Here is a 22,977-nt window from a genome sequence, read left to right as displayed (position 1 = left end):
CGCGTGTACACAAGTCCGTCGGACAAAAGTCCAAAGTACAAACTCTCATGCTCGGAAGCTTGTAAACTAGCGTTTGTAAAGGAGAATTAACATTTGTGACGTGGCAAATTATGAAATCTCCAAATGCAGAACACATTCTCTTCTTCTTTAATGGGATAATAATGAAGCTGCTTCGATGGTGATACTGATGGAATTATTGCAAACAAATTTTCAAAGGCTTTTCTTTTCTAGTGATATCAAGAATAATATTATTATGTTTTTTTTTATTTGTGGACGTTACCACAGCACCATTATCCTGTAGTTTTTAAAGTGGAGTTCTACCCACTTTTACAACTTTTCAGCATCCCTCACTAAACTGTGTATCTGCTGTATTCATTTTTCACTTCCTCCTCCCTGGCCGTGGCCCATCGCATCATTTTCTGTTTGCAATGCCTTCTGGGAAGGGGCAGCAACTTCCTCTGACACTGCCGTTGCTATGGAAACCTGACCTGAAACCTAGTACACTGCTTGTGCTGCACTGAGCATGTGCGAGATCTGCAAGGATGAGATCCAGGAAGAAATACAGTCTGGCTTCAGATGCCCACACTTAAGATGGCCACGGTCTGCTGTAAGTTTATAAAATACCAAACTACTGCTATAAACTAACAAAACAGACCTTAGTTTACAGACTAACTTTACTAGAATACATTAAGCTTGTGTATTATGGGGTACTTTTATTTAAAAAGTATAACTTCGGCCGGAACACCACTTTAAGAACAAAGATACAACTATGTTGGTGTCCTTGTCAATTTTACATTGTATTTTTTAAAATGTAACTGCCTACTCCCAAACTGTCATTTAAAGTAAAACACATAGCCAAGTATTATTCTCCACAATTTTTTTATTGTGCATTAAAAAAAAATAAAAAAATAATTAGACATGCTATCTGCCAATAGAACTTAACCAAAAAGTACATTCTATGCATCCAAAATAATAGAAAATATAACAAATCAAATCATTATTCAACCCAAAAAAAAGTCAAAGCAATAACTCCAAGGCCAATAATAAATACCACGTTATCTCCTCCAATTCCGCAACATGGCTGGTTGACGAACGGCTGCTCAGAAACAAACTGAAAAGCACAAACTGAAAAGCGCTAAGAGCCCTTGCACACTGGGGCGGGGGCGGCGTCAGCGGTAAAACGCCGCTATTATTAGCGGCGTTTTACCGTCGGTATTCGGCCGCTAGCGGGGCGGTTTTACCCCCCGCTAGCGGCCGAGAAAGGGTTAAATACCACCGCAAAGCACCTCTGCAGAGGCGCTTTGCCGGCGGTATAGCCGCGCCGTCCCATTGATTTCAATGGGCAGAAGTGGTAAAGGAGCGGTATACACTCCGCTCCTTCACCGCTCCGAAGATGCTGCTGGCAGGACTTTTTTTACCGTCCTGCCAGCGCACCGCTCCAGTGTGAAAGCCCTCGGGGCTTTCACACTGGAATACAAGCAGCGGCACTTTCAGGTCGGTTTGCAGGCGCTATTATTAGCGCAATAGCGCCTGCAAACCGCCCCAGGGTGCAAGGGCTCTAAATGAAAAACGCGAAAAGAAAATCGTGACTCAACACTCACCAAACTTCTGCTAACACAAAATTAGCAGAAGGAGCCCAAGGGGTGGCGCTAAAGAGTTGAAAAAACACGTAGTACGTCTTGTATGTCACTACATTCATAATTGTTGGCCAACATTTGTGTGACCATGTGTATGCAAGACAAGTTTGGGCCAACACCCTTCGGACAAAATTCCACGGTTTTGTTGTCGGAAAGTCTTATCGTGTGTATGAGGCTTAAAGGCTCAGGATTCCTTATGTATTGTCATTACAGAGAGTAGAGTTCCTTTGGCAAACTTTCTTGGAGTCAGTCCTCAGCCCCCCTTTACAGCACAGTTCCCCCTTTATATCAGTGTCCTCAGTTCCTCTTCACATCACAGCCCCCCTTCACAACACAGTGTTCCTTTACAGTGCAGTCCCATTTACATCACAGTTCCCCTTTACATTAAGGTAAAGGAGACTGCTCTGTAAAGGGGGCACTGTAATGTAAGGGGACTGCACTGTAAAGGGGAGCTATAATGTACAGGGGACTGCACTGTAATATAAAGGGGACTCCATGGTACAGGGGCACTGTAATCATTACAGTGCCCCTGTACAGTGCAGTCCCTTTATATTACAGTGCCCTAGCAATCACAGCCTCCTCCATCACAGTGCCCCTGCAGTCTGCCCCCCCCCCCCCCCAACGTGACACTTCCCCATCCTAATGTCTGCTTCCCCTGGACTCCTACTTTTGGCCGGGCAGAGATAACAGCTTGAAGCAAATCAGCCAAGAAGGTCTTGTGGGGGGGGGGGATGGGGGGAAGGGGGGGTGGATGAAGGATACTTAGAAGATGAGGGGAGGGGGGGGCGGGAGGGGGAGGCAAGGAAGGAAACCACAAATACCTCAATAGCTTAACTGAGCAACACACTAGGTGACATTTAAAGAGATCTCAATCATGTTATATAATCATACAGCTGGTATCTCAGCGTCAACTTGGACATCATCCACAACTTCAGCACCCCATGCATCTATCCAACCCGACCATATCTTATCAAATTTTTTGGGGCAGTTACGATTAAGATATGTGAGTTTATATAGTGGGGGCATAGAATTCATTGCTAGGCGCCATGGAGATACTCTAGGGGGTGATGAGTCTTTCCAATGGAGAAATATTTCTTTTCGGGCATAGAACGTAGCATAACTCAAAAATAGTTGGTGTATTTGCCTCTAACATTGGGATTGAAAATATTCAACAGCATTGCCCTGGGATGGGCGCCCACTTCTAAGGAGGTAACCTGGTTAAGAGTGTTAGCTATTTCCGTCCAATAGTCTCCGAGACGAGGACAAGACCACACCATATGAAGAAAGGAGGCGGACTCTAGACCACACCTGGCTCAGGCCACTGGACTATCAGGTGTCATGATTGTCAGACGTTTTGGGGTGTAGTAGGCCCTGTGGAGGAACTTGACCTGCATAAATCGCTCTCCGGCCGAGATTGCGTTAATCACAAAGGAGGATACACACGTTTCCCATTCCTCCTCTGCCAAGTCAGGAATGTCTGCTTTCCACTTGACCAGCGTTTTCTCAATTTTTTTTTGTAGGGGGTGTAGACAAATGAAAATATGGAGTAGATAACGGTCTATCTATGATTTTAGCGGTAAGTAATCCCTCCACAGGGTCTGATTCTAGTTGGAGGAGAGGTGGAAACTGTTTTCTATAAGCATGTCGAAGTTAATATCTGAACAGCATCCAACCTGGCAGCGAGTAAGCGCTCCTGAGGTCAGAGAAGGTTCTTAATTTACCACCCATCACAATATGTTTTAGCTTGACAATTCCCTTTCTTGCCCAGACTTGGGGGTCTGGGACCGACTTCAAATGCGGCAATCTAGGATTGCCCCATAGGGGAATGTGCGGGGAGAACCTTTCTGAATTGTTAAAACGATTCCTAGCTTTGTTCCAAACTGCAATGGTAGTGCACATCAGAGCCGTAATGCCAGGTTGGGATTTCATCCCTCTGAACACCACATTGCTGAGAGAGGAGTAGGACCCCACGACGGTGGCTTCCAGGGTCACTGCCGGGTTAATCCCGTGGCTGAGAGAACCACCATCGAAACGTCACCAGGACGGCCGCCCAGAAGTATACCTGGAAGTCCGGTAAGGACAAACCCCCCTGAGTAACGGGCAGCTGGAGAGTAGTCATGGCCAGTCTCGGAGGTCTTCCGTTCCAGATAAAGGAGGATAATATACTTTTCAACTTAGCAAAAAAGGAGGCTGGGGGGATCAGGGGTGAATTTCGAAAAAAGTACAAAAATTTAGGCAAGTATATCATTTTAATTAAGTTAAGGGGGAGGGTTTTCCATGTTAAACATTTTTGCGAGAGATTTTTTAGTAGTGGCTGGAGATTCAGTTCAAAATATGTAGCCAGTGGGGCTCTAACCCTTACTCCTAAATATTTAAATTCAGATACCCAGTTTAGGGGGGTACCTGTCAGTGGTTTTTGACTGGATGCATTTAATGAGAAAATTATCGATTTCCCCCAGTTGACCTTAATGCCCGAGAGCATACCAAACTCGTCAATTAATTGAAGTGCCGGTAAAAGGGAGGATATGTCCTTAAGAAAAAGTAGGGTATCATCAGCATAAAGGGATATTTTGTCCATTACCACCCCTACCTGGATGCCCTGTACCATGGGGGCGGCTCTAATGCGAGCAGCCATGGGTTCCATGGCCAGGGCAAACAGCCCAGGAGAAAGCGGGCACCCTTGTCTGGTACCCCTAGATAGAGGAAAGGACAGTGATAGTGAATTATTTGTTCATATGCGTGCCGAGGGATTATGGTATAGCATCTGCACCCAGCCAATGAAGCGAGGGCCAAATCCAAATTTGCACAGGACAGCCCAGAGGTAGCGCCACTTGACCGAGTCAAAAGCTTTCTCCGCATCGAGAGAGGCCACTACCTCCAGACCATCCCCGCCTGCCCTAGAAAGGTGTGTAAGGAGACGTCTAATGTTTATATCCGTCCCCCTTCCTGGCATGAATCCAGACTGGTCTGGGTGGACCAGTGCTGTGATCACAGTGTTCAACCGTCTGGCCAGAACTTTGGCCAATAACTTGGCGTCTACGTTAAGGAGTGATATTGGCCGATATGAGGCGCACTGATCAGGGGCTTGCCAGGCTTAAGAATGACCACAATAACCGCTTCAGCCATAGTCAGGGGTAGTGAGACCCTCTCCATGGCTTTTTGGAGCATTACCCTAAACGACGGAAGTATTTCTTCAGCGTATGTTTTGTAGAATTTGGCTGGAATTCCGTCTGGTCCTGGTGTCTTACCATTTTGTAAGGAGGCTACTGCTTTCTGAATTTCCTCTAATTGGATCGGGCCATCCAATGCTTCCCTAAATGTGGATGTCAGGCAAGGGAGCTCCACCCCGTCAAGGTATGCAATCAGTTCCTCGTCCGAACATCTCATCTGAGAGCCGTAAAGGGCCTGATAGAATGATGCAAATTTATTGTTAATTTCTGCGGGATCAGTCAAGATCGTCCCATCCGAATCACAAATAGTTGAAATAGTCACCGGAGAGGAGCTTTCTCTCGCCAGCCATGCCAACATACTGCCTGTTTTTTCTCCATGTTCAAAATTTCTTTGTGATTGGTGTAAAAATTTGGTTTTTGTGGCCGTCGTGCGTAATAGAAGAACATCTCTTAACGCTGCCTGGAAGTCTGAGTACACCCTAGGGGATCCCGTCGTGGAGTATTCCACCTCTAATGCTGTCACCCTTCCCTCGGCTGTCTGCGTTTCCCTCCTCAGATCCTTCCAGATCTTACGGATATGAGTTTGGAAACTGCCCCTAGTAAAGGCCTTAAATCAGTATCAGGATGTGGTCAGAGTCACAGGGTGGTCTAGGTCTCTCCAATAATGTATCGTCTCGGATCTATAGGGTTCCGACACTCTAGAGTCAGTCAACCAAAATCTGGTCAACCTCCACAGATTCTCCCCTGGAGCATTAGACACACAGAGCTTTAAAGCAAGCGGAGCGTGGTCGGATATGCCACGGGGGAGTATATTGATGTCCCGAACCATGGGCAGGACAGACTCCCCCCCACATATGCAAGATCTATCCGGGACAGGGTTTTGTGGGAGGCTGAGTGACAAGTGTAGGCCCGTCAAGAAGGATGACGCCATCTCCACACATCGGTCAAATTAGACGCCTTAGCCCAAGAAGACAGCTCCGATGGCAAGCCCAACCCTGGCGTGAGCCTGTCCATTGCAGGGTCCGGTACTAGGTTGAAATCCCCCAGCATTACCACATTATCTGTACCAAAGGCAGCTATTTTAGAGATAATTTGGTTAAGTACCCTTATAGAGGCCGGGGGGGGGTAGGTACAATCCCACCACCACCAACTCCAATCTATCTATAATGGCATGTAAAATTACAAACCGACCATCAGGGTCAAGCTCCAACGCCAGCAATCTAAACGTTACTGATTTGTTCACCAAAATACTGACCCCCCTGGAGTAGTTAGTATACGTGGAGTGGTATTGGTGTCCCACCCAAGGTCGCCTCAAGATCAGAAGTTTGCTTCCCATCAGATGGGTCTCTTGTAGTATGCAGATTTGGGGGCGGTATGTTTTGAGGAACTGGAACACCAGTGACCTCTTGACAGAGGAATTCAGGCCCCTGGTGTTCCATGAAATTATGGTACAATCAGCCATGTATGCTCGAGATCACACCTTTCATCCATATATCACCATGTAAAAACAGATGCAAGGCCCGGACCCCTAACAAGGTCAGGACGTGGCATCTGGTGCAGCTTGTGACAAACATGAGTACATCGCTTGTGAAAAAACAGCAAATCAACAAATTATAACAAAACTTTCCCAACCATGCCCCCCACCCCGCCAACCCCGACCCAAACCTCGGGGAGGCTCAGGATCCCAACTCAGAACCAAGGCGAACACGCCTGTAATGGGGTACCGTGAGCAGAACAGCATCCACAGTGCAACAGTCAGATGATGGAGAACATCCAGTCCTCTGCTGGAGATCGGATCATAATAAGTGGGTGCAGTCTCCCGGCAGCAGCCGGGGGCACAAACTTAAACCTCAACGTTGCAGGAACACTTATATTTTCTTGGCCATGACCGTCATCATTGGAGAGAATGAGGGGGGGTGGGAGGAAGGAGGATATGCAAAGAAACAATTGACTCCCACTCCCCCTTTAGAACAGCTCGAGGAGCTAATAGATATCTTGAAAGTCAGTGGACCCCCAGACTCCTGTCTACCATAAGGCAAATTGGCATGAATTGCATAGGAAGCCGTCTAGGTCAAGAGTAGTGAGCAGGCCAGTAAATAAAGGAGGCACGTCTCTAAATCACCAGTCGGCCATGGCCCACTTAGTTAAAGATAGATATCTTGAAAGCCGGCGGACGCCCAGGTTCCCGTCTACCATAAGGCAAATTGGCATGAATTGCACTGGAGGTCGTCTGGGTCAAGAGTAGTGAGCAGGCCAGTAAATAAAGGAGGCACGTCTCTAAACGCCAGTCGGCCATGGCACACTTAGCTAAAGGCAAACAGATGTTCTTGTGTGATGAGACTTTATCTGCGAGGTAGCGTGTCGATCCACGTGGAGGCATCTTCAGGAGAGTTGAAGAAGCGTACCGATTCACCATCTTCCACTCGCAATCTTGCCGGAAACAGCATGCTGTACTTGATATGCTTGGCTCGGAGTCTGGCTCTCACGGTGTCGAAGGATTTCCGTTGTTTCTGCGTTTCCAGCGAATAATCTGGAAAGATCAGGAGTTTGGCATTTTCAAAGTGGAGTTCTCCCTGTGCTCTCGCTTCCTCCATCACCAGGTCACGATCACGAAAGTGGAGCAATTTAAAGATGAAGGTGCGGGGTGGCGCACCTTGTGGGCCCCCTTGGTGAAGGGTATGCGATGTGCTCTTTCCACGGTGAAGAATGGCGAAAACCGTGCCGAGGGAAGCAATTGTTGCAATAAACGTTCAGCAAATGCAGTGGGGTCCGTACCCTCTGCTCCCTCCGGAAGCCCCAAAATTCACAAGTTGTTCCTTCTGTTGTGATTCTCGGCGTCCTCCGCCCTGGCCTCCAACACTTTAACTTTGGTTTTTAGCATATGCAAATCAGCCCCATGGTCACGTACCATGTCTTCATTTTGTGAGACCCTCTGCTCAACCTCATGCATGCGGCCTCTCTGGGTATCAAAATCCTTCCTGATAAACTCCACATGAGTCTGTATGTGATCCACTTTTTCTGTCAGAGAGGTTATGGCCTGCATAACTGCCTTAAAATCCACCGCTGGATCTGGGGGCCGCTCCGAGTCGTTCGATCCGCGGGCCTGGTTCTCCATATGGGCAGGGAGTTTAGGCGAGGCCGCGGCTTCGGCCCTGTCCGCGGCTCTCAGCGGCGAGGCCTTTTTCTGAGCTTTTTGCTGGGAATTCCTCCTGTACATACCCCAGAGATGTCTCATGGATGAGGGGGGCACAGGAGGGTCGGCTTGCTGGCGTCTGCACCCCAAGAAAAGAGGCTGTAGTTTCGATCCGGGCCGGCCTGGTTCCCGATGTGGGCTGGAGGATTAGGCGAGACCGCAGCTTCGGCCTAGTCTGTGGTTCTCGGCTGCGCGGCCTTGTCTGGAGATTTTTGCTGGGGATTCCCCCCGTACACACCCCAGTAGTGTCTCGGAGGTGAGGGGGGCACAGGAGGGTCGTTTTCCTGACGTCTGCACCCCAAAAAAGAAGGATTTTGCTCTGATCTGCGGGAGCTCAGGCCTCACACACCTGCTCCCACCATCCCGGACACGCCCCCGCGACATATCGTTTTCAGTTTGGTAGAATAACTCTGCAGACACTGTGTGGTCTGTTCACTGTCAAAGATTGCTGAGGTCCAAATTCCACCTTTGGCGTGGCTCGTCCGCTGCACTGGAAGTACAGACCATTGCCTTTCTTACATTGATCATTTCAGATGACAGTTACTATCATATTCTAGTTAGGGTGGACAACTTTACCAGTATTTATCTGTGAACAGACCACCAATACCACCTCCCAGGTGGTGTGAAAGTACTTTTGCCTTTCCTATGGCTGTCCACAGAAGATACCTTTAGACCAGGGACCCTGTTTTGAAAGTGAGTTCTTTTAAGAATGGTGCCACTCAATCAACATTAAGAAGTCGAACACTACCCCCATACTACCCACAGGGCAATGGGGCATGTGATAGGTTCAATTGCACCCCCATACAAATGCTGAGAGCCTTAGTTTGTGAGAATTAGTTGTAAACCCCCCCCCCCCCCAAAAAAAAAAAACCCTGCAGGACAAAGGCATAATGAGCTAGTATGCATAGCATATAAGCTCATTATGAAATACTTATCTTAGATGGAAGCCCCCGCAGCGGTCCCGGCACACTGCTCTGCACGGCGACATGTCTCCCAGAGTTATTTCCGGGTATAGCGCGCTCCGGAGCTGTGATTGGCCAGAGCCGCAATGACGTCACTCCTGCACATGTGCACGGGAGCTGGCGGTAACGGCGCGTCAGCTGAAGCAATGACGTGAACGAGTCGTTGCTTCAGTGCGCATGTGCCGATGACATCGGCACGTGCTGATACAGGGGATATCTCCTAAACCGTGTAGGTTTAGGAGATATCCACAGTAGATACAGGTATGCCTTATTATAAGCTTACCTGTAGTAAAAAGTGTTTTGTAAGGGTTTACAACCACTTTAAGGAACTTGACCCATTACTTACCTGAAGTGGTTTGGAAATACAACCATATAGTATGTTCCTTGTCAGGCTACTCACCCTAGCATGTATCATGAATGGAGTAAGGAGAATTGGAAACATAAAACTTTGACCTTCAGTATGGGGAAAGAGTGCTAGTTTCATGTAAATGCACACAAGTGGTGCCGGATTACCAAGCAGGCAGAGTAGGCACCGGCCTATGGGTCTCAACACAATATTGATTTGATCTTGAAAGAAAATTACAATGAAACTTTCTTAAATTGTTTACAAAAGATTGAAAAGAAAAATCAATCAAAGAAATGAAAGCCTTACATTAGAGACTCTATAGAGAAAATACATTAATGTAATGTACACAATAACAACTTAATGTACATAAACCATAGACATCTGGTACACATAACAGTTTGGGGTTGATTTACTAAAGGCAAATCCACTGTGCACTACAAGTACACTTGGAAGTGCCCTGTAAGTGCACTTGGAAGTGCAGCCACTGTAGATCTGAGGGTAGGATCTGTAATCAGGGGAAGCTCTGCTGATTTACAGTCAGGTCCATAAATATTGGGACATCGACACAATTTGAATCTTTTTGGCTCTATACACCACCACAATGGATTTGAAATGAAACAAACAAGATGTGCTTTAACTGCAGACTTTCAGCTTTAATTTGAGGGTATTTACATCCTATGGTCTCATCTGTCCATAGGATGTTGTTCCAGAACTGTGAAGGCTTTTTTAGATGTTGTTTGCCAAACTCTAATCTGGCCTTCCTGTTTTTGAGGCTCGCCAATGGTTTACATCTTGTGGTGAACCCTCTGTATTCACTCTGGTGAAGTCTTCTCTTGATTGTTGACTTTGACACACATACACCTACCTCCTGGAGAGTGTTCTTGATCTGGCCAACTGTTGTGAAGGGTGTTTTTTTCACCAGGGAAATAATTCTTCGGTCATCCACCACAGTTGTTTTCCGTGGTCATCCGGGTCTTTTGGTGTTGCTGAAATCACCGGTGCGTTCTTTCTTTTTAAGGATGTTCCAAACAGTTGATTTGGCCACACCTAATGTTTTTGCTATCTCTCTGATGGGTTTGTTTTGTTTTTTCAGCCTAATGATGGCTTGCTTCACTGATAGTGACAGCTCTTTGGATCTCATATTGAGAGTTGACAGTAACAGATTCCAAATGCAAGTAGCACACTTGAAATTAACTCTGGACCTTTTATCTGCTCCTTGTAAATGGGATAATGAGGGAATAACACACACTTGGCCATGGAACAGCTGAGCAGCCAATTGTCCCATTACTTTTGGTCCCTTAAAAAGTGGGAGGCACATGTACAAACTGTTGTAATTCCTACACCATACATCTGATTTGGATGTAAATACCCTCAAATTAAAGCTCTAAAGTCTTCAGTTAAAGCACATTGTGTTCGTTTAATTTCAAATCCATTGTGGTGGTGTATAGAGCCAAAAAGATTAGAATTGTGTCAATGTCCCAATATTTATGGACCTGACTGTATATCATCCAATCAAGTGCAAGCAAAAATGCTTTTTTTTAATTGTCCTTCCATGTCCCCCTCAGATCTACAGTGACTGTACTTTCTAGTGCACAGTGGATTTGCCTTTAGTATATAACCCCCATTGTCTCTTATGCCCTGTACACACGGTCGGACTTTCCGACGGAATATGTGCGATCGGAGCTTGTTGTCGGAAATTCCGACCGTGTGTGGGCTCCATCGGACTTTTTCCATCGGAATTTCCGACACACAAAGTTTGAGAGCAGGCTATAAATTTTCCGACAACAAAATCCGTTTGCGTAAATTCCGACCGTGTGTGGACAATACCGACGCACAAAGTGCCACGCATGCTCAGAATAAATTAAGAGACGAAAGCTATTGGCTACTGCACCGTTTATAGTCCTGACGTACGTGTTTTACGCCACCGCGTTCAGAACGATCGGATTTTCCGACAACTTTGTGCAACCGTGTGTTTGCAAGACAAGTTTGAGCCAACATCCATTGGAAAAAATCCATGGATTTTGTTGTCAGAATGTCCAATCAATGTCCGATTGTGTGTACAGGGCATTAAAAGCTCACCTTTCGGCTGTCAGTTTGTAAAAAATGTTGGTGCAACCTATGTACGTGTAATGTACAGTGATGGTCATCTACATCTAGCAGCTGACATGCACACTACTCAGTTCAAAGTTATCCCACTAGAGCGTGCGCACAAGAAACCTCCAGAAACCTGCAAGAGGTGCCCCAAGGTATCCACTGTCTAGGGGCCTCCACAGAGTTTAATCTGGCCATGAACACAAGCAAGGAAATTTGCAAATACCATGGAAAGAAGTCCCTGGAACTGTCTTATAACAACTGATTCCAGGCATGCTAGTCTATGATATCCAGAGGGAAGGAACCTAAGAAAAACCAAGGATCCTAGACTATAGTAACATAGTTACATAGTAGGTAGGGTTGAAAAAAGACACAAGTCAATTAAGTCCAACCTATGTGTGTGATTATATATCAGTATTACATTGTATATCCCTGTATGTTGTGGTTGTTCAGGTACTTAGCTAATAGTTTTTTGAAACTATCGATGCTCCACGCTGAGACCACCGCCTGTGGAAGGGAATTCCACAACCTCGCTGCTCTTACAGTAAAGAACCCTCTATGTAGTTTAAGGTTAAACCTCTTTTCTTCTAATTTTAATGAGTGGCCACGTGTCTTGTTAAACTCCCTTCTGCAAAAAAGTTTTATCCCTATTGTGGGGTCACCAGTACGGTATTTATAAATTGAAATCATATCCCCTCTCAAGCGTCTCTTCTCCAGAGAGAATAAGTTCAGTGCTCGCAACCTTTCCTCATAACTAACATCCTCCAGACCCTTTATTAGCTTTGTTGCCCTTCTTTGTACTCCATTTCCAGTACATCCCTCCTGAGGACTGGTGTTCAGAACTGGACAGCATACTCTAGGTGCGGCCGGACCAAAGTCTTGTAGAGCGGGAGAATTATCGTTTTATCTCTGGAGTTGATCCCCCTTTTAATGCATGCCAATATTATGTTTGCTTTGTTAGCAGCAGCTTGGCATTGCATGACATTGCTGAGTCTATCATCTACTAGGACCCCCAGGTCCTTTTCCATCCTAGATTCCCCCAGAGGTTCTCCACCCAGTGTATAGATTGCATTCATATTTTTGCCACCAATGCATTATTTTACATTTTTCTACATTAAACCTTATTTGCCATGTAGTTGCCCACCCCCTTAATTTGTTCAGATCTTTTTGCAAGGTTTCCACATCCTGCTGAGAAGTTATTGCCCTGCTTAGCTTAGTATCGTCCGCAAATACAGAGATTGAACTGTTTACCCCATCTTCCAGGTCGTTTATGAACAAAATAAATAGGATTGGTCCCAGCACAGAACCCTGGGGAACCCCACTACTCACCCCTGACCATTCCGAGTACTCCCTATTCATCACCACCCTCTGAACTCCGCCTTGTAGCCAGTTTTCAATCCATGAACTCACCCTATGGTCCATGCCAACGAACCTTATTTTGTACAGTAAACGTTTATGGGGAACTGTGTCAAATGCTTTTGCAAAATCCAGATACACCACGTCTACGGGCCTTCCTTTATTTAGATGGCAACTCACCTCCTCATAGAAGGTTAATAGATTGGTTTGGCAAGAGCGATTCTTCATGAATCCATGCTGATTACTGCTAATGATACTGTTCTCGTTACTAAAATCTTGTATATAGTCGCTTATCATCCCCTCGAAGAGCTTGCATACTATTGATGTTGGGATAACTGGTCAGTAATCCCCAGGGATGTATTTTGGGCCCTTTTTAAATATTGGTGCTACATAAACTTCTCAAACTCACTGAGACTCACAGAGAGGCCTATAATGGGTTTTTGTCCAAATTTGTGAGTCCCAAACGTCTCAGCCACCAGAGGTTCACTAGTGACTGCCTCTTATTCTTTCACCATTATATCTAAGTCCCCCCTCTCCCCCAGGGGATGCCATATATCCTTACAATAAAACACACTCTAATGGTCACCCTGCTCATGTCTATGATCCTGCTATGAAGAAGCCCTTTGACCCACCATCCATGGACATGCTGAAGGCAGAGGCCCTTTTTCCAGAAGATGAACCTGAGATTGAGACACCTCCAAAACTCTTGAGACACCCCCCAAAGACCTAACTTTAGTAGACCCCCTGTACACTTTGTGCAGGATGAATTTGAATAGTTTGCAAACTTGCCAATGACAGCAACTTCGTGTGGGGTAGAATGTAGAATGCAGGAGCAGGTTCCTTTAAATCCATTTCCCCTGGGTTCCTGAACATGCCCATGAAAGATAAGATTATCTGCTCCACTCCCTCAGCAATTCAAAGAGGCCACACCTGTGATGAGGCAGAGGTACCTAGTAACCTGTGTAACAACAGAGGCATTACTAGACCTGTAGGGGTCTTAACTTGAGGTGAGAGGCTGGGGGCACACTATTGGTGTACTACCGATGGTGGAAGCTACTATCATTTATAGTGAACTGAACTTTTTGCACCCTATGCCACATTTATCACCAAGGATTTCTACACAAGCACTTTATTTGTTATATTTTTTGGATTGATTACGTTATTGTTCTTAAGCATTTAATATTGCCTTCCCATACAGATTTGTGGTGTGTTTGCAAGTTTGCACATGTTTTTCAATATTTTTTCACCATTTATGTGTACTGATATAACTGCTTTTCATATTTGCACTTTATTTTGTTTTCCTTATTGAGTAAGTGCCACATTATTATGTTTATATTTACCTAGTAACCTGCAGCCAGGTAAAAGACCCTTTGCTGTCAGAGCCGGCATGCAGGCAGCTGGGCAGGAGCCTAATAGCACACAGCTCTTCCAAAAGACCCAACTACTGTGAGGAACACCTCCCCAATTGCTAACAGAATACAGTTCCTGTAGGGAGTTAGGGATAGGTAATACATCATTAGAATAATAGTTTAAAAAGAAATTTACTGTTAATTTCAGTGCTAAAAGGCCCACTCCAAAATGCACAGAACGTGGATTTTTTTTTACATGAGGTGGAAGGTGGGGGTGATGACATAAATTAAAAATACGTTGAATAAAAAAAAAATAAAAAACAAGTTACTTTATATATGTTTCCCCTATCTCCTATCATAGTCAGTCTAGGTCACATGGTCTCTGCCTATAAATTAAATTTATTTTCAGTCAGCAGTGAGATAAGAGGATCAAAGGACTATCCCATATACATTAATACTTATAGACTTTATTATGGTCAAAACTAGAAAAAAAAAGCTTTAGAAAATGTTTTTTTTTTTTTTTTACATATGTAATATTGTATATTAAAAAGCTTTTTCGGCCAGTGGATTTAATCTCTTATTAACATTTTTTTCTTCTATTACTATGTAGCCCACTGTACATGCACACATGTACGCACACATAAACCAGAATTGTCCATATGGGTGGATTTCTCCTTTATTCCTGTTTTGGTAACAGCTCATAGTTGTAGATTTTCCCTCACTTTTAGGGCCTATTCACACCTTTCTGTTCTTGTGTGTTATGTTAATGCTTTTTGTTTTATGTGTTAATGTATATTGTGTCTGCTGTCAAGCTTTAATATGTATTGCAGTAAGGCAGCACAATAGAATGGACAAAAAAATGTACATGTATTAACAAAAATGTACACTTCATAGTGCCGCAAATGTGTGTTTCAGCCCAAAATCTAACTTGCAATGGAAAACAGAGAGGCCAAATCTCCCCAGCAGGGACACAGCAATAAAAACATGAGCAAAAATTCATCCTGCACCTTCAACTTTCATGCTTTGAAGAGTGTGCACAGCCACTACCGTGAGAATCCAAATTTCCAAAAATAGACAGCACACCAGATGTTACAGATCTAAAATCTTTACTGAGATCTTAGTTGTAATAACAGCAAAGCTTGTGCAAACCATGTGGAAGAAAGAAAGGCGCCTCTAAGTGCAGTATTAAAATGTTTAATATTGCGCACAAGGGGTTAAAAACACTTACAATATCATAGATATAATCAGGCATGTAATTATTGAGTCTTATAAGATATCTTGGTCCTTCCTCTGTCCACGGGTGGAGAGCGGGGAGAGCCGTCCAGCAGCTGTCAAGAATCTCCAAGTATGTGCAGGAGCAAGGAGGCAGTGAGGCAGCCTGGGTTCCGGATCCACGCTGAAACGCATGAGGCCGATGGCGTCAGAGAAGTGTGGTAACGCGTTTCGGAGAATGCAGGCTCCTTCATCAGACCACTGCACGAAGGAGCCGTGCATGCTCCGAAACGCGTTACCGCCCACTGCCCTTCACTGATGCCATTGGCCTCATGCATTTCAGCATGGATCCGGAACCCAGGCCCACTGCCCTTCACTAATGCCATTGGCCTCATGCATTTCAGCGTGGATCCGGAACCCAGGGGGACTCTGTGACCTGGCATGGTTTGGTTTCCTGGCCTGCCAGGCTGCATGCTCAGATAAGGGTCTGGTATGGAATTGGGGGAACCCCATGCCATTTTTAAAAACATTTTTAACGTGGGGTTTCCCTTAAAATCCATACCAGACCCAAAGGGCCTGGTATGCATTGGGGGGACCCCACGCTGTTACTCTCTGTTCTGTTTGTGAATTGGACTCGAGAGATTACCGCATAGTTTTTTGACAATATTTACCGGCATATTTTTCATTTCATGGTAAATACTGCATAATCGCTATGTTATTTTTGTGAATTGGATTTAATTTACCGCATCCGATCATTTATTTTAATTAGTCACGTGACCATGTTATCGCATTAATTAAATTAGTTATCGCAGTAAAGATTAGTGAATTGACCCCTGTGTCTACTAACATTTTTCAACCTTAAAAAAGACATTTTAATCAAAGCTATGACTAAAACCCTGTTTTAAGGTTAAACCTGTTAGTGTATGCAGGCTTTTAGCTTTATGCCTTTGCGTGGATAATATTTTTGGAACCTTGGACTGTGTGTGGAATCATCCATATATTCTCCACACCACTTCATCCAAGATGGCAACAAAACTGGGCTTTGGATATGCTAAACACATTTGGGAAGCACTCCACTGTGCCATATGTGTGTATGTTTTTGTTAAGTAGCCGTACGGTTATGGTAAGGTCAGACCAATACTTTATAAATGGGCCTCCTGAACATGAATTCTGACGATGCTGCTATGGGTTAGTGCACTTTCAGTTTGGCAACACCTCATGTGTTTCTTGTCAAATAAGGCGTATGTTTCTTCATCCATAGGTGGATTCCTTTTCAAGCAGTGGAAAGAAAGATATCTCCAACTTACACAGGAAGGTAGCCTCCTCGTGTCCCGGGATGCCGATTCCTCAGCTGACCTGGAGATCCCATTACTCTCTCGATGCCAAGCAATATTAGAGGGCATTGAGCTGGGAGAAATGCCCAAGCTGCCAGCTGGCACACAGAAGAGCAGCTGTTTAGGATTGTCTCTGAGCGATGGGAGAACACTACTGCTCCTGGCTCCAGATTCACAGGAATGCAGGTATTTGAACATTTAGCAGATCTGGACTAGTCATCTAATTGCTTAAAGATTGGTCTGAAGGACTGGGACTATTCTTTCTAAACCAGGGTTCCTCCAGAGTTTGCTACGAGTTCCTTAAGCAATTTTTTTCCATTCAGGTTCCTACTGACAACAATGCTCTTTTTAGCTATCTGACTACAAATGTAAGGAGCATGCTTCCCACTGACCATCGCATTAATGTATGTGATCTGTAAATATAGAAAATATTAGCAGAAGTTCCCTGAGACTGAAAGGGAATCCTCTGTGTTAAAACATTTGAGAAAGGCTGAATAGGGCTAATTTTAAAACATGAATCAAGCTTCTGGTCATATTTAAAATAACCCATGAGAGTCAGTATAGTAGAATTCCAGGTATGGGTATTTTCATACATAATTACACTGGTCCAGTTTGTAACAATGCCTATACCAAACCTGGCCAATGACCTTGGAAGATGGAAATCACTGAATGAGCCATCACTACTCCAGTGATCTCCGCTCACTTCTGGGTCCAGTGCTGAGGCTGGCCTCCTGCATTTTGAAGACAGGTCGGGTGCTTGGCTTGGCATGGGTGCCATTCAGAGAATGCTTTGCATTCTCCCAATAAATGCAAAGAGTTCACTGATTGGATGAAATAGAGAGAGGGGCTTGCTCGTCACTTCATCCCATCAGAGAATGCTTTGCCTTCATTTAGAAAATGCAAAGCATTCTATGAATAGCGACTGTGTTGAGCTGCCCACCTCCTGTGTTCACAATGCAGCTGGCCAGCTGCTTGGCACAGGACCCGGAAGCGAGTGGAGATCACTGGAGTAGTGGTGTTTACTTCAGTGGTTTCCAGCATCCAGAGACATCGACCAGATATGGTATATACATAGTTACATTGGCAACTATGTAACTACATAGGTACATGCCTAATACCGTGTACACACGGGCGGACTTTTTGACCGGACTGGTCCGATGGGACAAATCCGTCGGACAATCCGACTGTGTGTGGGCTTCATCGGACCTGCAGCCGACTTTTTCGGTGGAAAATCAGACGGACTTTAGATTTAGAACATGTTTCAAATCTTTCCGACGGACTAGAGTCCAGTGGAAAAATCCGCTTGTCTGTATGCTAGTCCGACGGACGAAAACCGACTCTAGGGCAGCTATTGGCTACTGGCTATCAACTTCCTTATTTTAGTCCGGTCGTACATCATCACGTACGAATCCGTCAGACTTTGGTGTGATTGTGTAGGCAAGTCCATTCGTTCAAAAGTCTGTCTAAAAGCCGTCGAAAGTCCGTCGGAAAGACCGTCGGACCTTTGATGCCGAAAAGTCCGCCCGTGTGTACACTGCATTAAGTAAGTATTTAGAGCTTTTAGATTTCTATTTAAAAAAATGTATATAGATTAGGTATGCAGGGTTGGGTAAACAAGAGTTTTATTCTCTCCTTGGCAATCAGCTTAAAAATGGAAGTCAATGCAATTGTTTTTCATCTGCAGCAATCTGTGCCCATAATACACTATATTACCAAAAGTATTGGGACACCTGACTTTACACACACACATGAACTTTAATGGCATCCCAGTCCTAGTCCATAGGATTCAATATTAAGTTGGCCCACCCTTTGCAGCTGTAACAGCTTCGACTCTTCTGGGAAGGCGGTCCACAAGGTTTATGAGTGTGTCTATGGAAACGTTTGACCATTCTTCCAGAAGCACATTTGTGAGGTCAGGCATGTTGGACAAGAAGGCCTGGCTCTCAGTCTCTGCTCAAATTCATCTCAAAGGTGTTCTATCAGGTTGTGCAGTCATATTGGAACAGGAAGGGTTCATTCCCAAACTGTTCCCACAAAGTTTGGAGCATGAGGTTGTCCAAAATGTCTTGATATGCTGACACCTTAAGAGTTCCCTTCTCTGGAACTAAGGGGCCAAGCCCAATGCCTGAAAAACAATGTCAGAGGTAAATAGAAAACACCGCGCTAACCAGTAAAATGAATGAAAGCTGCTGCATACAGTTTGACAAAAACAACAAAATAGGCATATGGAAAAATGCAGCGCATGTACAAATGAATATAGGTCTTTAAAATGGTGAAACAGTCAAGAAATAACTAATTGACCACAGGTGCCTTGAAACACAAACGTCCATAGATGGATGTAAATGTCCAACCGCACAGGAGGTATAAGTACTCCAAGGGGTGGTGATGGTCTGATGGTTGTCAGAAAACACCTGGCATCATACAGCGACTTCCCAACCGAGAAACCGGGTCCCAATGGGTCATTCATTCCGCTGACATGGGAATCCACAGGATCTGGTAAGAGGCTTTTTTGCACTTTCTCTGAATGACCCATTGGGACCCGGTTTCTCGGTTGGGAAGTCGCTGTATGATGCCAGGTGTTTTCTGACAACCATCAGACCATCACCACCCCTTGGAGTACTTATACCTTCTGTGCGGTTGGACATTTACATCCATCTATGGACGTTTGTGTTTCAAGGCACCTGTGGTCAATTAGTTATTTCTTGACTGTTTCACCATTTTAAAGACCTATATTCATTTGTACATGCGCTGCATTTTTCCATATGCCTGAAAAACAACCCCACACCATAATTCTCCCTCCACCAAATGATTTGGACCAGTGCACTAAGCAAGGTCCATAAAGACTTAGATGAGCGAGTTTGGGGTGGAGGAACTTTACTGGCCTGCACCTCAACCCAATAGAACACCTCTGGGATGAATTAGAGTGGAGACTGCGATCCAGGTCTTCTCATCCACATCAGTGCCTGACTTCACAAATGTACTTTTGGAAGAATGGTCAAATATTCACATAGACACACTCCTAAACCTTGTGGACAGCCTTCCCAGAAGAGTTGAAGCTGTTATAGCTGCAAAGGGTGGGCCAACTCAATATTGAACCTACAAACTAAGACAGGGATGAAATTAAAGTTCATGTTCGTGTAAAGGCAGGTCCCAATACTTTTGGTAATATAGTGTAAGTGTGCCTTATATTTTTCATAATAGCTATGCAGCTGACATTTTTGATTTTGTAGGTACAAAATCTCAGTCCCAATCTAGGGACAGTTAATTTAGGCTGTAATAGGTGTACAATAACTTTGGTACTTTAAGGGGTTGAACTGAAGTCAGAAGCTGTAGTAAAGTCAGAAGCTAAGCAAGCTATATAAAATACCAGTAAGGATGAAATTGTTTTTCACAAAACAGGGATGCATATATGGAAATGTACCCTCTATTGTATGTAACTTTATATATATCCTTTATATATCTAACTTTATATATTTTCCTTATCCTGCACCATACCTTATTAAAGTAGCAGAATTTGTAGAATATTGTGCATATTGTGATTTAACAGATTTACAATTATGACTTTAGTCCTTTTCCGTTTCTTTGTAGCAAATGGATAAATATCTTACGGAAAGTGAAAGAGGTCAGTAAAACCACACTGAACAACATTATCCTGTTTCCCCCTTGAAAATATATATTTTTATATTATAGATTCAATTACCAATGCTGTATCACATGGATAAAAACCTTTATTTCAGCCATGTGATTGCAATTTTTAATTTTATTGGGCTCTGCTTTGAAAATAACTGTCGCTTTTTTGAAAAGAAGTATGCGTATCCTTGTGTGTAAGCTTTGTAAAATGTGATTGTGTGTATTATTATGTCTTTGTCCTCTGAGTAAATAATATGTTCTCCCCATTTAATCATCTTGGTTTTATGGAAAGGTGACATAGGCAGTGACGTTGGGTGGCAGTTCACAGGAATAGCAGACACTATCTGTAAGAAGAAACCAGCTAAGTATTCTTTTGTCACAATCTAAACCTAATATAAAATTTAGAAAACCAGTACATTTTTGGGTGCAATGCTTGCTAACAGGAAAATGTCTTGCTGCCCAATGCAATCAGTCAAAATCATTGGCTCATTTTGAGACCAGAACTTGAGAAATGACAGTTGGAAGCTACTTTCTTGCTTTGGACATAGAATTTTGTCCACATATTTTACATAATCCCCTAATTTTGGCAGAAGGTACTGTAACTGTAAGGGCTCATTCACTCCAGTCGTACGGCTTGTTTTATTGTGCAGACTGGAGTTCATTGTGCATGGGTGATGAAGGATGGTGCCTTGCATTGTTTTTTTAACTTTATTGAAATGTCATTCAATGTGGTGCAGTGGCAGGTGGTGACTTCAGATAAACTGCAGTGCATTGTGGAAAAATGCAGCATACAACCTTAAGGCAGCCCTATGATTTGAGGTGAGCCTGCGTTGATCTGTGCAGATTAATGCAGATTACCACACATAATGTGATTAACCCCTAATCACTTTAAACCAGATTTTGACTGAAAAAAAAACTATAGGCAAAAGGTTTTTATTTTTCATTTTGGATAGAGCAAGGGAGGGTTATAACCCCTGTCTTTTTTTTCCTGCCATCTGTCTCCCATTGGGGAAATTTCCCTTCACTTTCTATCCCATAACCAAACAGGAAGTGGGAGGAAATCCCTGCAAATTAAAGGAACTCATTGGGGCCCCCCAGGTCAACAGAACTAGTGTCCCCATTGGGAGATTACCACTCTATTACTTTTCTGGGGACAACCCAAAATGTGGGATTTTCTTTGACTTTTACTTTCAATGATAATGGTAAGCGTTTTGCCCTTAGTTATACTTTAATGGAAGATGTTGGTAATGGGTTGCCTTGAACCATTCAGCCTTAGCAATTCATAGTTGGATAAAAATTTAATTTGGCGAAATCTGGGCTACTCGACATTGTCTGGGATCTCATCAGAAGAGTGGCGCAATACAGAAGCCAATGGTAGGGTGAGTATATTAACTAAATTTAATGAAGTTAGGCATTATGGAGGGGTCCATCAATAAACAGGCATACCTTGTTTGTAGTGCAAATTTTGGGTAAAATCAGACCCTTGACACGTAGGGGGAGATTTACTAAAACTGGAGCACTCAGAATGTGGTGCAGCTGTGCATGGTAGCCAATCAGCTTCTAACTTCAGCTTTTTCATTTAGGCCCCTTTCACACGATCGGACCGTTCAGGTCCGCCTGTCAGTTTTGACAGCGGACCTGAACGGGCGCTCCATGTTAGCCTATGGAGCGACGGATGTCAGGGGAGACATGTCCGCTGACATCCGCCCAGGTCCGATCCGCAAAAAGCAGACGGATGGCCCTACGTCCAGATCCGTCGCTGGCAGATCGGATCGGGTGAGATCTGATGAAAATGGACATGCTGTCCGTTTTCATCCGATCCCTCCATAGGCGGCAGCCGCGCCTGACAAGCCCCTCCCCGCTCAGTGAGCAGAGAGGGACCTGTCATCCGCCGACTCAGCGGAGATCAACGGACTGATCTCCCGCTGAGCCGGCGGACCGAGGCGGGCTCCATGGAAACGGAGTCCGCCTCGTGTGAATGAGGGCTTAAGCTTTAACAAGAAAACCTGGAAGCTGATCGATTTCTATGCTGCACCCGACTGTGTACACCACTGTGTACTTCCTACGCCTGAAATCCAAGGGGCTCTACAAGGACACAGAAACTGATTTTAATATTATTACAGGTATATATAGGCACCATGAGACAGTGCACACCATTCTTACCCTTTGTTTGCAGCAAACTGTTTTATACCAAACTTCAGTGCACTTTACCTGAGAGAATATATGCCATTATCAAAATAAAAATAGCATTTGAAGAATATAGAATGATAACCTTGGACCTGTAGGGTTATCTTGCTGGTACTGTTATCCTAATGGCTAAGTTCACCCTTTTTTTTTTTTTTTTTCTAAATTCCAGCTCTCCTACACACCCTGCATCATCTACCCTCAGCTGGTCAACTCCCTCCTATGTCATGACCTAAAGTCTGACCAGGAAGTAAGACACAAGTAATTGAGCAGTGTGTTTAAATAGCTATGAAGAGAGTGATGTAAGACTGTGTAGAATTAATGGAAAGCTGTTTTATTTGTTGGTACATAGGGGAGCTGGCATTTAGAAAGAAAAAAAGAAAAGAAAAAAAGGTGAACAAAGATGAACGTAGCCTTAAAGGTATTGATGTTGGAGTAAATTATCTGGTTCCCGGGCAGGCTGCTTCTACACCCCTAGGGATCTCCACGGTCTCCTTGGCTTGTAGTGTAATG

The 22,977-nt window shown here is 44.3% G+C and overlaps 1 protein-coding gene across 1 annotated transcript in view; it reads left to right on the top strand.

Annotated features, from left to right (window-relative positions):
- LOC141107729 (uncharacterized) overlaps window positions 1–22,977 on the top strand; it is a 47,131-nt gene that overhangs the window by 9,311 nt on the left and 14,843 nt on the right. The window contains exons 2-3 of the mRNA XM_073598654.1: window positions 16,578–16,836; window positions 20,239–20,272. Coding sequence (XP_073454755.1) covers window positions 16,578–16,836; window positions 20,239–20,272 — 293 coding nt within the window. The remainder of the gene's footprint in view (window positions 1–16,577; window positions 16,837–20,238; window positions 20,273–22,977) is intronic.

Source organism: Aquarana catesbeiana, linkage group LG09 (genome assembly GCF_042186555.1).
Source record: "Aquarana catesbeiana isolate 2022-GZ linkage group LG09, ASM4218655v1, whole genome shotgun sequence".
In the NCBI taxonomy this organism is placed as follows: domain Eukaryota; kingdom Metazoa; phylum Chordata; class Amphibia; order Anura; family Ranidae; genus Aquarana; species Aquarana catesbeiana.
This window is presented reverse-complemented; position numbering and strand designations above follow the sequence as displayed.